The 16545-nt window shown below is 43.4% G+C and overlaps 1 protein-coding gene across 1 annotated transcript; it reads right to left on the bottom strand.

The window, feature by feature from the left end:
- Positions 1–3747: 3747 nt before the first annotated feature.
- On the bottom strand, positions 3748–9936 carry LOC111670333 (cyclic nucleotide-gated channel alpha-3-like). The gene is made up of 8 exons (XM_023427006.2): positions 9703–9936; positions 8083–8136; positions 7843–7929; positions 6907–6963; positions 6430–6552; positions 6119–6220; positions 5929–6035; positions 3748–5850 (listed from the first exon to the last, which is right to left on the bottom strand). Exons 2-8 carry the CDS (start codon positions 8130–8132, stop codon positions 4484–4486), a joined length of 1893 nt encoding a protein of 630 aa, XP_023282774.1. The 5' UTR covers positions 8133–8136; positions 9703–9936; the 3' UTR covers positions 3748–4483.
- Between the last annotated feature and the right edge of the window lie 6609 nt (positions 9937–16545).

The raw sequence follows: 16545 nt of genomic DNA, 5'->3' as shown, positions 1-16545 counted from the left end.
CCCCCAAGCTCCACCCACCCAGCACAGGGACTCGTTCTGAGAACGCCCATCAAACCCTGCCCCGCCCCCTCCGTTATCAGACACAATGTAAAGGTGACAAAGACAGAGCAGAGTATGTTTCCAGGAAGAGCAAGTTAATAATGAGAGAGGAGCTGTAGTTCTTCTTCTGTGCCTGCATCATCCCACATCAGTCAGTGTAAGCACAGAGACCTCCTGATCAAAGCCCCGACCCCACATCCACATCATGTGAATGTGCCGCAGCCCCCCCCCCCCCCCCCCCCCCTTCTTTTCTATGTACAGAGAGGATCCTTTTCCTTATTATTTATTTCAAGGCTAAGTGGGTGATTGTCATGGCTGCCTGCCCCTCCCCCCCTGGTGGAGAGGGGGTGGGGGGTCAATATTAAACTATGTAAATTTAGGATGACGCATTAACGAGTCAATATAAACCCGTTTATTGAACAAAGACGTGTTAGAGTAGCCCTGAGCTCACAGCCTGCTGACAGAGGAGACTTAGTCTTAGAGTAGACCTGAACCAATACTGTACCCACTGACCATTCCACTCACATCATCTCTTACTGTCTCCGCTAGGTCCAGGTAGATCAAGGTAAGCACCTGGTCCTGAATGACATCTTCAACTAGCAACGTTTCGGTTTAGTTCTGGGCCTTTGTTCCTTTCGGGGAGGGGGGAGGAGGGGGGAGAGGGGGATCACCGCAGGTTAGACTCAAACCTTTGTCAGAGCTGTGTAAGTGCACTTAGACATTTTCAGAATGTTTGTTTCTGGCCACAGGAGCCGTGATTGTCTGAAGCATTTTATTTCCATGTCTTCCTGTGTTGATTCTAAATAAACAGTATTTATATAAGAGTGCGGGTGGAGCTCTGATAGAGAACGCTGCATGTTCACTGGTGACGGCCTCAGACACACAGCTCTCCTCCTGTACTGTCAGCTGATAGGTGAGACCCCCGTTAGCACTTTGTGTTGTTTGATTCTGGCTTTGTTTAGACAATAAACACACACACACACACACACAGAAACTACACACGTTTTCATTGAGCTTTGGTCCCTAGTAGTTTTCAGTCCACTGGACCTGAGGCTCTGGCTGTGGTTACACCTGTCATGTTAACACAAAACCAGGTTCTGTTGTGGACAGGGTGAGGACAGACCAGCAGTCTGAGCACGGTCCTTCCACCCTGAACCTAAACTCACAAGTCTCTCACAGGCCTCTGATTGGTTCCCATTATCAGGGGGAGGAACAACATTTAAGGTAACAGTGACATTTAGATTTGACTTTATTTTCCACTATTACATGAGAGGATGAATGTTAATGTCATCTGGAGGCAAAGACACAGAATCCAGCTGTGTAGAGCAAGAAAACATCTGCCACATGTACATTGTCTAGTTTAGTTTTACGTACACACAAAGTGAGGATACCTGTCCTGGTCTGGACTGTGTGCACAGAGATGACACTGATATTGGTCCTCTCTGACTCATCACTGTGATCAGATTTAATCTGGATAAATGAGGATAAAGCAGGTGTAACCACTGTCTTTAGAACAGTCGGAATGTGAACTGTGAACAGGCAGAGATATCTGTGTTTGTGATTGTGACAGTAGAGTTCATCAGGACCAGCTGCACGAGTCGTCCACACACAGCGAGTTTAAACCACTTACCTGAAAGTGACCCGAAGTTCTAACAGGAAGCGTGATGATCCGAGAGGGTGCTCTGCTAAAGATACTGATGTTCTCCATGATGTTCTAACTGTGTCCAGTTCCTTACATCTATTGGGTCAAATCTGAAAATCAATCAGCTGATTAGTGACACTCCGACGATGGATCACACACCTCCTTTAGGGAAGTAAATATCCACTAAAACCTGGTCTTGGTACTTTCACCCTTTGTTTTACTTCCAGATAAGTGGTTGAGCCGACGCTGCTGTAGAGATGTCTGAACAGCTTCTGTGTCGAGGTCTGCTTAATAGCTTTTCTTGGCTTTCAACCACAGCTCATGGTCCTCGCTAGTAAGTGAAGCTGGCTCAGGTGTCAGATGGTCTGTGTTCAAAGACAGTCTCTGGTGATCCCCCTGGATCTTTGTCCAGCCGTTTCAGTTTAAGATGTAAACAAACATCAGCTGTCTGAACAGCTGTTCACTGGTAAAGATGATGAAAACCAAGATATGTGGTTGAAAGCTACTGAAAACTATTAAGTTACAATTTCTTACACCTGGATTATTAAAAACCACTCCCTTGGACCAGGACTCTAACAGACAGGATAGGTCCTCAATGTAGGGAGGTAGTGATGCAGCGAGAAGTTTGTGTGTTGCCATGGTAACATCAGTGGTGGTGGTTTGGTAGGAGGCTGAATCTGTGACTTCAGACCAGGAGATGCTGGTCCTCTGATACTCTGACTCTTTGTGTTGCCGGATGGTGCCCAGGACATGCCACTAAACCACGGTGCTCAGACCACCACAGTCCACCACCCTGAGCCAGTCTTTGATCCATTATTTTCTCATCTTCGTGGTTTCAGACAGACCTGGGCTGAATGATGGCGGATGGTACCTCCCTCTGGTTGTTTGGAGTTGAGTCAGGACATGTATGTCTGTGTAAACACATTGTATACATCATGTGGAGGGTTAAAACAAAGGGGAACAGACTACGTCCAACCGTCATTGAGCCCAGATCTGGTCTCAGCTGTTTTGACATTACTTTGTACCCATTTTGTAATGTTGAAGATGCTGCTCACCTGGGCTCTGCGGCCCAGTGAAGGTAAAAGGTGAAAGGTCAACCTGATCTTGGAAAGGGAAGCAGTTTTCATGAAATTAAATTTGAGTCGACACTTACATTCAAGATACAAACTGATGAAAGGCTAAAAGTATTCAGTGTTGTGAAAACATGCTCAATAAAGATGACTGCTTTTTTCCAACTCCTGTCGCCTTATAACCCTGATTGAAGTCCACAGGTGCTTTGTTGTCATGGAAATGTGTCTCACCTGACCTCTGTCATTAAAATGTTCCTGACGCTCAAATATTTTCATCAGGAACATTATATGTGTGTTGGGCTAAGAAGTCAAGGGTTTGAGCTAAATGCTAACATAAGACTACAATGTTAACATGCTATCATGTAATAGGCATGTTAATATGCTAATTCTTGCTAAGTAGAGCTAAACACAAAGAGCGAAGGCTCATGGGATTGTCTTTAGTTTTGGTCATTAACCAAGCAGAAATATGAACCACTGATGGATGAATTCACCTTTATAGTGTCACTGAAGAAGAACCCATGTCTGTCTGTAGAAAATCTTGTGCTAATCAATCCTCCAACAGATGTTGAGATGTTACACTACAGGAAATGAAAACCCACCTGATGGTGGCGCTAGATAAAGTCAGGATTAAGTCTTCAGGATGCATCCTCTGGGGACCTTGAATGTTTGTATTAATTTTGTTGAGATATTTTGGTCAAGACTAAAGTGTCGTAGCAAATAAACGACAGTGAAATAAAGCCACACAAGCATGGCTAAACAGTAACTATGATACACTGTTAGTGTCCTCTTAAAGTATGAAAACCAACATCTTCAGGCTAATGGATAAACGTATCAGTCACATAATTAATGTTAACTTACATTTTACTTCCTAAAATGACTCCATGTCGTTATGGTGTTGGACAGGAACGCATGCTTCTTGAATTAAATCTTAAATCACCTAACCTGAAAGTAAAGGTTGTGGTCACTTCCTCCAATCAAAATACAATCAGACTGATATACATAGTAAAAGCAATTTTTTATTATGAACATTTGAAAATAATGTTACAGCTGAGCATTTTTACATCAGCAGAATGCAGTCACTGCAGTAAGCATCTTGTCTGCGGTTGTTGAATACGGACCCAGGTAACATAATTTCTTTAAAATCATGCTACAAACATGTCAAATGAAAACGATCATACAATTTTTGTGAATCAAATATATTCATGTCAAACTTTATTTTATAGAATATCTAGGCAAAGTGGTGGTGGTATTGGTACTTTTCTTGAGTGATTTATATAAACGTTGCATTGACAGATGCCTCTGTACTTGATTACTAGGGCTAAGAATCCATATGATAGACTGATATTATTAGATGACTTGATTACAGGTGCAAAGATGACACATATTTCAGTTCTGAGACCTTTTGTGATACGTTTTGTTACACAGCACTAACATTTGTTTTTCTACAAAAACTTTTTAATGTAACAAAATAAAATAAATGGTGGTGATGATGGTGACATCACAGAATATCTGTTTGAAAGACAAGTAAACAAGAATCTGACCACGAAGTCTGTTCCCCACTGTGAGTTTTATGATACTCAATATTGAGGTGTCCAGTCCTATTCATACCTGTGATTATATATGGGAAATATGAATAGAGATAGACTGTCCAGCTGCGGGTCAGAGGTCATGTGGTGTGTACAGAGTCCAACACTACCATGAGTCCCTTAGCCTGGTAGTACCAAGCCAAGCTCTACTCATCATCATCATCTACTCTGAGGGTTCGGACCTGGTTTGAAAGATTAGTGAGCCGCTGCTTCATTTTACGCTGGGAGGATTCATACTGGTTTGACAGCTTTCGAAATTTGGTTGACATGATCTCATAACTGGCTTCGATCTGGTTGACTTTGTTCTCCAAGTCTTTGGCGTCGACGATAGAGGCCAGGGACATGTCTATGAGGTTATCTTTCATCAGGATGGCCCTTCCTTTGTCCTCCAGTGCATATTTAGCGTCAGGATACTCGGTGAGTGCCTCCATCAGGTCATCTTTGGACAGAGCAAACAAATCAGAGTAGCCCACGCTTCGGATGTTAGCTGTTCTTCGGTTTCCTGCCTTACTGCCCTTGATACCCAGGATGCTGATTTCTCCAAAGTACGCCCCATCACTGAGAACAACAAACTGGGTCACCCCATCATCTGCTACTACAGCCAGTTTTCCTTCTTTGATGATATACATTTCCCTGCCAATGTCCCCCTTCTTACAAATGTAGTCTCCAGGACTGAAAACTTGAGGCTGAAGCTTGAGGACCAGCTCAATAAGCAAACCTGCTTCACAGTCTTGAAAGATGCGCACTTTGCTTAGGGTCTCCAGATGTACGTTGATGGCTATCTCAGCCTTTAGCTTGTCTGGCAGGTTCTTCAGCACCTGCTTCTCATCACAGGTTTTATCCTCCGTCCACAGGTAGTCAAACCACTTCACCACCCTCACCTCCAGGTCTTTGGTGACCTTTCGAAATTGCATATACTGCTTGATAGAGTCGATCTTAGACTGGAACTCTACACGTGCGGCGCCCATGTTGGAAATCATGGCGCCAACATTGCCGACAATCGTAGCAAAGATCAGGACCCCTGTGAGGAAGTCAACTACCACAAAGAAGTACTCAATGTCTCGGACCGGAGGTGGGGTCTCACCAATGGTGGTCAGGGTGAGAGTGGACCAGTAAAAGCAGTAGATGTACTGCCGGGCCAAACGAGCAAACTCTGGATCCTTCTTAAAGTCTGGATACACCCAGGTGTCTGAGCCTAGGCCGAGTATCTTCGAGAAGGCAAAGTAGAGGCAAGCATTCCAGTGGATAATGATGATGATGTAAAGTACAAGGTTACCGATTCGGAATATGTTGGGGAAATTGGTTCGAGTCTCAGTCCTATCAAAGAACTCAAAGAGTCGGGCTAACTTAAAGAGACGGTTGAACCTCCACTCTGGGTTGTCCATTCCAATTTTTAAGAATACAATATCAGTAGGAATCATGGATATGATATCTAATCTGAACTGACGTGTCTTCATGTACTTTTCTTTCAGGACATTTGCATCCCTTACGAGCAGTCCTTGGTCCAGGAAACCTGTGCACAAATAAGAAATTGATTAGCATTATCATATATTCAAAGTCTCACACACTCAGAAAAGTTCCCACCACTGACCTGTCCTGGCTCTTACAAAAGTGTCAAAGTAGTAGAGGGCATCTGAAATGTAGTCAAGCACCATCCACTGTGTTGTGTTTGCGTACTGCAGCTCGTTAAAACAAGCCCTAGAGGGAAACAATGAGATGACAAGGAAACTCTGAAGCTACAATGAGGTTAAGAGGAAAACCAAAATGCAGTAAAGTCAGACCTGGCCACCAGCAACATCAGGTTGTAGAACACTGGGATGGAGACTGTGCACAGCCAGTAGTAGTACAGGTCTGTGGAAGGATCCATGATCCACACCTCCTTCCTGAAGGAGAAAAGACGGGGTTTTGCTAAAAAAGCATGTTTTAGAAAAGAAGAACTTCCGGCAAGGATTAGAGTCATTGTCTTTCCAAATGAAAGCGTGATCGTTGTATGATGGAACAGCTTGTTACCTTTATCTCACTAGGTACATAAAGTTTTTATATCTGTCAGTTTGAATTATGAGGAAATTATGATGATGATTATGTTACTTACGGTTCTTCCTTTTTATCATCTTTCTTGTCATTCTTCTTGTCGTCCTTCTTGTCATCCTTTTTATCGTCTTTCTTTTCATCTTTCTTGTCGTCTTTCTTTTCATCCTTCTTGTCATCTTTCTTGCTGTAAATGTCCATAAGCAGAGGCGGGAATAATGTTTAATCTTGTTGACATTCAGTACCGTCAGACGGCCTGAGGAGGGCACTGTGACACCACAGTCATGTTACAGTACACATTGCCTTCACACTGTCTGTTCATATATATTGTGACCATAAACCGGGACAGTTTTTGGACCATATGACCTTAAGGAAAACTGCATGGACAACCAAGGCTGACAAGATGTGTTTAAGAAATTAACAATATATTCATATTTCTCGGAAGTGAATTTGCTCTGTCTCCGTTCATAGTATATAAACCAACTGTTTCAGAGCTGTTTCAGTTATTAACCATGTGTGAGAGGATCCAGCAGCATCTTACCCGTCGTTGTTGTTGCAGTTGTTCATGTTTTGTGCAGCCAGAGGACTCCGACCATCACTGCAAGATGAACACATAGAGCAAGAGGTTTGATCAAGACTTTACAGGTTCAGGTTCTGGACAGATGGAGGAAATATTTATATTTATACTTAATGTTACACATTTTCTCCCACACTATTTGTCTTTATATACACTACATGAAGCGATAGATAAAGAGGTGTAGTGTGTTCTTACTATGATCTTTCTCTCTCTCTAAAAATGTTTTATGTTTTATTCAGTGCACCTGCAGCCTTTTCTCAGAGGGAACATAGAACGTATTATTACTTCTTATGGGCCACTGTAAATCTCTGTGGTCTCCATAGTAACAGTCTGACTGTCAGACTGAAGGATGGGACTCGAGGTCAGATTCTCAGCCTTGAAGTAATTATTAAATCTGAAGATTTGCTTCCTTAGGTTCATTCAGTCCAACAACAAAGAGATTATAACATCCATGTGTGTTTCTTCTCCAGACATCTGAGTGAGTAAAAACCGAAGCCAATACCGAAGTGTCAAAACCTGCTGTTCCTTTAATGACCACTAGAATCCGGCTTCAACGAGAGTCCCCATAGACTCCCATGTTAAAATGTTCAACTTTAGAGCAGCAGCCTGGTATAAAAAAATAATTTAATACATTTCTAGTGAACTAGTGAAATGCTACTATTATTTTATTTATTTGTTAGCACTAATTAGCAGGTATTGGTATCCGGCTTGTTAGCGTAGCTCGTTAACTAGCTAAGTAGTAGCCAGCAGCTGAATGCGCCTTGGGCTAGCCTTCTAGCTAACCGAAGTCTCAGCTCCACACGCCCCATTTCTTTGCCCATATTTGGATTAGCTAGGAGGGAGGCAAAATGGCGACAATGTAGCTACGTCTCATCATTTCTGTGTGCTCGTCCGACCCACCTGCTCCTGCTCCTCATGTTGTCCTTTGTCCTCTGTCTGCAGGACACGGACTCTGCAGGTGCAACACTGTTCTTCGTGTGGGACAGCCTCGGGAAATAGATCACAATGACATCATTGGTTTATCAACTGGTGAAATACCATTTTAATATCAGCTCCCTTCACTGTGTATGTGCTGTAGAAACATTCTGCTTCTTGGTGTCTCAGGTGAAGTGGGAGCACTGAGTCAATGGTGAGACTCACCTGGACAGGAGTCCTGTCCCCACGGAAGAGGTCTGATCCTGGGTGTCCATCAGCCTAGAGACACACACATTAACCATGAGTCTACTCATCAAGTTCTTCATAGAGGTGGGGACACAAATCAGAGACATGAGGGTGATTTTCTTTAACACTTCTAGAGTGAGTCTACAGAGTCTACATAGAGTCTACAGAGTCTACATAGAGTCTACATAGAGTCTACAGAGTCTACAGAGTCTACAGAGTCTACATAGAGTCTACAGAGTCTACATAGAGTCTACAGAGTCTACAGAGTCTACATAGTGTCTACAGAGTCTACATAGTGTCTACAGAGTCTACATAGAGTCTACAGAGTCTACAGAGTCTACAGAGTCTACATAGTGTCTACAGAGTCTACATAGTGTCTACAGAGTCTACATAGAGTCAACAGAGTCTACATAGAGTCTACAGAGTCTACAGAGTCTACATAGAGTCTACAGAGTCTACAGAGTCTACATAGAGTCAACAGAGTCTACATAGAGTCTACAGAGTCTACAGAGTCTACAGAGTCTACAGAGTCTACATAGTGTCTACAGAGTCTACATAGTGTCTACAGAGTCTACAGAGTCTACATAGAGTATACATAGAGTCAACATAGAGTCTACAGAGTCCACAGAGTCAACTGTTACAGGCTCCACCCTTCTGATCATGTGATGTCACTGACTCATGGTCCGTGATTTTCCTTTCTCCAGGTGAAGCTGCTTAGGGTGATTGAGGAGTCAATAAAGAGGGGGAGAGGAGTTTAGTTCTAGTTTGTCACTTTTTTTCCACACCTGGCCTGACATCAGTAGCAGCAGCAGCAAAGTGACCAAATGTAGTTTGTTTCTTTTTCTGGTGGGTCCAGTGGTTCAGTTTTGCAGTTATATTTCTGCTGTTAAGGGTTTAGTTTGGGGATGTTTGGTTAAGGTAGAGGGAAGAGCCCGGTGTCTGTCGACATCAGATCAGGATCAGCAGTGTGTGCTGGATCCAGCAGACGGAGGTGTGTTAGAGAAGCTGGCTCATTCACCTACATGTATCTGTATGTAGAGAACATTTCAGACCCTGACCCAGCACTGAACTGGGAGCTGCTCCAGTGGACTGGTCATACTGGTTTTAATATTCACACACACACACTCACTTCCTGTTTGTTCCTCAGTGATTTCATGATTTTCAATTTTATATCCTAGTGCTGAAACTTTATTTCATCTTAACTATAAAAATACAAATGAAGTTCAGTTTGAATCTTGAACTTTAGATATATATTTATATACAAACAGGAAGTGATCTGATTGAGTTGTTTCCTGCCTATAACTATATGTTAGAGCTGCTGTCTTCACCAGTACAATGAGATATGAATCACACTCTGAACACACACACACACTCTGAACACACACCTCCGTCAGCAGGTGAACATGTCTACCTGTGTTTAGTCTCATTAGCTCCTCACGTTTGTTCTTTAGCAGCGTTAACTCCAATCCTCCTCTCGCAGATTACTTCAGCTAAAATTAGACCTTCGGCCTGAGACTCCTTGAGCTCACAGTTGATCTCTTCTCACTTTTACACTGTCACTTTAACAACAACCACTGTCTGTGTGTAACTGTAGTTTACCTGAGTGTGAGTGATGATGTCCAGACAGTAAGGAGAGGTCAGGGTGAGCTGCTCTTCCTCTGTCCCATCAAACAGGAGACCGAGGACTCCAGGTGTCCTGGTCCAGGTGTCCTGGTCCAGGTGTCCTGGTCCAGCTCTACAGATCCCGCTGTGAAGTGAGTTATTGTCCGTTGTCTGACACGAGTCACTGCACAAAACAAGACTGGAGCTTTTCTGTGGACAGAACCATCCTCTGCTGTGGTGGAGCTGCTTCTGTTCATCCTCACTGATGCACCTCTCAGCAGAGGATGAAGGGAGGGGAGGAGGAGAGGGGAGGAGGAGGAGGAGGGGGGAGGAAACTAAAGCAGCTGAGAATCAGATGGCGGCAGAAGATACACCTTACACCTTGGTAGCTGTTCCTGTTCGGCGCATTTCCGCAGTCAAACCTCTCTTTGTATGGACCTGCAGGTTGCCTAGGTAACAACATAATGACACTAATTACCATTAAGTGTAAAAAACAAAATACACTCAGCAAAAATATAGTTTTCTCAGTGATGGGAGGTGGTGGCTCCACCTTAATCTCATCTCTTCTTGTGGGCATTAACGTTACCACGGCAACAGGAGATTTGATGCTCTTGATGCAAGCTTTAAAAGAGAACCTCAGAATAAAAAGGTATTTGTATCCATCATTAAACTGAACTAATTTATTGATCAGGTGATCAGGTTTTAAAAATGTAGTCCTGTAGTCCTCAGTAAAACAGTCAGTCTCAGGTTTCACTGCATCTTCACATCTCGGATGATGATGATGATGATGATGATGATGATGATCTGCTCTGATAAATATATCCAGCATCTTTTTTTGTCCCTGTGTGGATGAAAAGGACTTGGAGCCGCCTCTTTATTTAGATTCCTTCCAGTCTTAGTAAATCCTCTTAGCTAAGTGAGACTTCAGAGTCCACCTCCCGCTCCAGCAGGACAATCCTCCAGAAGATAATCCCAGCTCGGCCCTAGTCCTATAGTCCTCACTAAAACACAGTCGGTCTCTGTCTGCATCATGGTCTTTATTTACTGCACATGAATCTGACAGGTCAAAGGAAGCACCTGAGAGACAGGCTGCAGGGCCCTAATCTGGATCAGCCTGAAAACCACTGCTGCTCCTGATCTATATCAGCCTGCAAACCACTGCTGCTCCTGATCTATATCAGCCTGCAAACCACTGCTGCTCATGATCTGGATCACAAAGAAACCACTGCTGCTCCTGATCTGGATCACAAAGAAACCACTGCTGCTCCTGATCTGGATCAGCCCCTGGAATCACTGCAGCTCCTGATCTGGATCAGCCTGGAAACCACTACTGCTCCTGATGCAGATCAGCCCTGAATAATTTAGAATATGTACATTTAAAAATACTATTTATTCTAAACAGTTATTTAATCAAATCAAATCTAGCTGTTTTCTCTTTAGGTTCCCATGGACTAAGTGTGTGTGTTATGTCTGTGTGTGTGTGTGTGTGTGTGTGGGGTCAGATTAGCTGCTGTAAATGAGATTAGTTGTAATCTGTTGAAGCCTCCTGGTGACGGAGGAGAAGTTATGGATCACAGTTCAGTTCAGTCTGTGGAGCGTTACAGTCAGTACATATGTTTATCATGTGTACCATGTATATGCACAGCTGTTTATTAGAAAAAAAACAGCTGTTCATTAGAAAAAAAACATCAGGTGATGTCGACCAACGATGTTCAGTCTGAATCTTAGAAACAATGGTGATCATGTGATCTGACTGAAAGTAGCTTCACATCCTGTTGTGGAGGTGGGTGGGGGTGTGCAGGGGTTCAGGTTCAGGGTCTAGAGGACCCCTCTAACTGTGCTGTAGTGAACTCTGGGACCAGGATCAGTGAGTAATATAATGTTGACTGAAGTCTCTCTCTGTGTCTCCTGCAGGGACCTGCTCTCGTTTCACACTCTGTAGGTCGTCCACAGATAATCACTGGCCCCATGAGCATTCATCATTTCTCTAAGATGCTCTGGATGCAGCTTGTTGTTTGTAGGATCTCCCAGGATGCACTGCTTACCCCATCACTCTGCTGATGTGGTTCAGAGGATATGATTCTGCAGCCTCTAGGGAGCATGTGTGTGTGGGGGGGGGGGGTCTTAGACCAGGCTGAATAGTGTGAACCTGTGACCAGTAACGCTCTGAGTGTGGTGACTGTGGGTGAACCGGGAGACTGGTTCAATCTCAGCTGATTAAACTGGAACATCGTTAACGACCTGCTGACAGGCAGCTCTCACCTGACTCACCAATTAAACTCCTGTCAGAGCTCCATCTGCATCCCACGGGGACGTATTCATCATCGTCATCATCAGCTCAGTTCGCCTCCACAGATGAGACCAGGAGCAGGGGCGGGGCCTCAAACAGCCGAGCAGGTAGAAAACAGGGATAATCTGTGATGTCAGAGGTGATGTCAGTTTTCAGTTTTTTGAGATTCACCTCTCTACTTTTAAAATTTCTGAACCACGACCGGCACTGATCCGGATTCTGTTGACCCCCCCCCCCCGAGCTCCTGGAACACCAGAAGACACGTCAGCCATCTTGTTCAGAAGATGCTGTGATGTAACACATATGAGTAACGACCGAGCTCGTTTTGATCTGTTCTCTGTCAGTTGTTTAAATGTGCTGTACCGCTGCTGCCCCCTAGTGTTCAGAAGTAATAACAGATATTTAGTTAATTATATCTTTAATTATATATTTGTCTCTGATTGTGCAGTTATCTTTTAAAAGATCTCCTTCTACTTCAAATGAAAAGTTCAGAATCAGATATCGTCATGATCTGTGAGGCTGAAGAGAAGAGGGGGTGGGGGGTAAAGCAGGAGAGAGAGAGGTTGGGGGTGAAAGGGTTAGGGAGGGTGAGGAGAGAGAGAGGAAGTACAGTCAGGGGTGATGTCGTTGGGGGGGTCAGAGTGAGGTTGTCAGTTCATCTGAAGAGCTGGAGGAATCGTTTCCTCAGAGATTTCTTCTTCTTTGGTTTTCCCTGAACCTCCTTGGTCTGATCTCCACATGGATTATTTGACCCGTCTCTTCCTCCATAAGTCTCCTCTCTCCTGCCGCTTGTCCTCCAGAGCCTGCTTGCTGCTCCTGTGTACACACACACACACACACACACACACACACACGCACACACACACATATATATATATAGTCATCACAGTCATCACTTTTGACCAGGTGCAATGATTACATTATGTGTCCCAACTACCCAGGTGAAATGAAATATGTCATGGTTTGCAATGGCAGACACTTTTTGTTAGTTTTGTTTTGGAGTTTTTGCACTTCCTGTTTTAGTTTGTAATTGGTTTCCATGTGTGTCAGTGTTTTTGCTTCCTGTCTTGGTCCTGTGTCTGTGATTGTCTGCCCCGCCCTAATGTGTTTCACCTGTGTCCAATCACCCTTGTCTATATAGTCCTTGTGCTTCCCTTTGTCTGTGTCGGTTCGTCTTTTTAGTTCAGGGTTTGTTCACGGCTGTTCACGTCTAATTTTTGGTTAAATAAACCTGCCTGCACCGTCTCCCAAGAGTTGACTGCATTTGGGTCCTACTTACCTCGCAAAACCTGACAGAAATAAATCACATTGTCACAATCATTTCATGGAAAGAGGCAAAAAATATTTATATTTTCCAACTTTATGAGTCAGTTTTTCCAACTTCATAAAGTTGGAGAGTAATGGAGCAGTGAGACAGCAACACACCTCATAAAGTTGGAATAAAATATTTTATATATATATATATATATATATATATATATATATAGCCTTAGAGGAGTCAGTCAGAAAGAGTCAGACCTCTCACAGTAAACAAAGAGTCTCGGAGCTGCAGCAGAGCTGAACGTGTGTTTCCCTGGGGGCGGGGCCAGCGCAGGTGTGATGAGGTCATCACATGTGAAGAGTTTATTGTGCAGTTTCACGGTCATCATTATCTGTGTGTGTGTGTGTGTGTGTGTGTGTTGGTGTGGCTTCTCTCTCCTGGCTCCTCTCCACACCTGCAGTCACACATACAGCTGTCTCTACACCTACACCTTACTTCACCTGAGACATTTAAAGTGAATGAAATCAATTACTGACACGCTCCAGTGTGTGTGTGTGTGTGTGTGTGTGTGTGTGTGTGTGTGTGTGTATGTGTGTGTGAGGATGAATTATTAATGAGAGCAGAGAGAGCAAGCAGGTTCCCAGGGGGTCAGAAGAAGTGGTGGTGGGATAAACTGGTGTTAAGTCGCCATGGAGACAGTGTGATGCTGTTTCACTGCTCCATTACTCTCCTCATGTCTCTTTCCTGTCCTCTCACTGTCTTCATCAGTCTTCATCAGTAGCATCATCCATCAGCAGCTCTGTCTGAACTTGAGTCATTCATTCAAGCTCTCTGCTGATGACGATCAAGAGATGTGATGGAAAGCTCCAGAAAAAGATAAATGCAGCTGCTGATTGGCTGACTGTCAGCACCTGAAACCCCATCCCTCAGTGAGGGAGCTTCCTGCTGTAATTACAGATCTGTGTGTGTCTGCATCTGATCCTGACTGAACAGACAACAACAGGTCATACAATCCTCTGTTAGGTCACACAGGGTGGGGTCAAAGGTCAGCTCACAGACAGAGACAGCACAGGAAGTACATGTGTGTACAGAAAGGGTTAACACTGCTGCTCTGTACAGACACTCACCTGTACCTAAGATTAGGAATATTGATTATTAATAATAATATTCACATAAAACATGTATACATTAAATATATACTTCTACTCATTGATAAAAATGTAACTTCAATATCATAATTGACATATTCATTTAATGTGGTGTGTTTTTCTAAGTGCCCACTAGATGGCAGTATTACAGCACAAATGTTGAATTTTGAACAGAGGAGGAAAGAGCTTGTCTTTCACAAGTTTCGGTGGTTTAGTCAGAAGTTATAACTTATAAGTTATAACTAACTTATAAGTTATAACTAATACTTGACACAACCTCAGCACAAATGGCCAACTGTGGGTTTGATTCCAGCCATGTTGAGTTATGTTTGTAGATATTAGAAAGTAGCCATGATCAGAGCTGAGGAAAGGAGCTTGAATGTTTCCTATCTTATCTCCTTTTATCATAGGAAACATTGGACCTTCCTTTATGAAAGGAAAGGAGAAATGCCGTCCCACAATTCCTGCAGCAACATTTAAAGTTGTAGTTTAACCGCTGCACACCCCGCATGAATTTAGAAACGATAGAGAAACTGTTTTTGTTTGTGACGCAACCCAGAACTTTGATTGTCGGAGCTCCAGATCCTTAAATACAGATTTATCCTCTTTAAATCCAGTCAGGAGTCATCATGAAAAACAAGCAATATCATCTTCATTAAAACTAAATACTACATACATAAAAGTTTTATTCCACTAAATCCTTCCAAAGTGTTTTCTTTATGAAACAAATGTATAAAAAAAGTATGTCTGAATATAATTTATTCTGGCCTCTTTGTTATTTTTCTTTCTTTTTTCGTTTTATGATTAATGTCCATGTGTCCAATAAAGTTAGTTATAAAAAAAAAAAAAGTGTAAGTGCAGTCAGATTTTTTTTCCTGATTCTTCTTCACTTCTTTTCTTGACTTTGTGTGTTCAAAAGTCTTTTATGACGGTTCAAATTAGTGAAATTTGTGGTCGCTATATAGAGAGTACATGTCACGCGCAGACAAATGAATGAAGAGAGAAGACAATGAAGGTCCATTATGATTTTATTTGTTTCTATCTTTGATTGAATGACAGAGGTGGATGAACAGACCCCCTCCTCCTCCTCCTCTTGTTCACTCTGCACCAGCTACATTCATCATGGCTAAAACACAAATCAGAGTTGACCAGTGAAAGGCTGCGAGACGAGACACTGACTGTAGCACTGAACGTGGCGATGATCCTAGAAACGAGTACTGCATTGCTTCTGATGAAGACTCTCTTCACTTTGGTTTTGCATTTATACATGACAAAGAAACAAAATGTACAACTGCATAAATATAAAATTCTTCCTCTGTGTTTAATGGCTAAAACATTCAGGGGAGGGCTCCGCCACGCCACAGCGCCGCGGCGGAGCCGGCAACACAACAAAGACCTGGGTTAGCACCACTGCCCTCACAGCAGGCCGCACACACAGCTCTACATTCAAGGCGAAATCAATAAGGTCAAAAGGCATACAGCAAAAATAAAACCCCGGCACACAGGAAGTGATTCAACAAAAGCACAAAAGAAGAAGAAAAGAGTCCCTTCATCAGCTGGACAACAAACAAAGAGAAGACAGAAGTTCCCTGGAGTGCAGCTTCTCCTCACACACAACACCAACTATCTCAGTCATGAAGGAAGTGGAATGTGTGTGTTCACGTCACATCACACACACACACACACACACACAGCTAAAGCTTGCTCACAGAAGACGATGAGGAGGACTTGGTTTTTGAAGGACCAGGTTCTGAGACTACTGCACACTCCACAGACATCTACTGAAGCCCCCCCCCCTCCCACACACACACACACACACACACACTCGCACACACACAGCTGGCTACGCGGCGCTCATGAAGTTCACTTGACAGTGGTGATGGGCATGTCCCATGGCTCGTGGAGAAGTCTCTGTTACAGCTGAATAAATAGTTATTAGGCCTATTGCTACTCTTCCTCTAAATTACATTCTAATGCGAGACAGAGGTGTGAAGCGAGGGATGAAAGCAGATTACACATCGTCCTCTAGCAGGGTTCTCTCATTATTCATTCAAGACTACTGTGATTGACTTAACCGCTAACGCCTACCGCCCTCGCTGAGCGTCACCTACGGTAGATGGGTGTATAGTTCGGGGTGGGGG

The sequence above is a fragment of the Seriola lalandi genome, unplaced genomic scaffold (genome assembly GCF_002814215.2).
Source record: "Seriola lalandi dorsalis isolate HSWRI2012SDOR001 ecotype SW California unplaced genomic scaffold, Sedor1 jcf7180002054850, whole genome shotgun sequence".
In the NCBI taxonomy this organism is placed as follows: Eukaryota; Metazoa; Chordata; class Actinopteri; order Carangiformes; family Carangidae; genus Seriola; species Seriola lalandi.
The sequence above is the reverse complement of the archived record's forward strand: the minus strand, read 5'-3'. Positions and strand labels throughout refer to the sequence as shown.

Bases quoted from the DNA above. Each gene is read 5' to 3' on its own strand.
- LOC111670333 (XM_023427006.2), bottom strand. From the start codon at position 8,132: ATGGACACCCAGGATCAGACCTCTTCCGTGGGGACAGGACTCCTGTCC. The intron at 6,221-6,429 runs GTAAGTAACATA...TTTCTCCTTCAG, and splicing joins GATGATAAAAAGGAAGAACC to GAAGGAGGTGTGGATCATGG. The intron at 6,036-6,118 runs GTCTGACTTTAC...GTTTCCCTCTAG, and splicing joins CTGATGTTGCTGGTGGCCAG to GGCTTGTTTTAACGAGCTGC.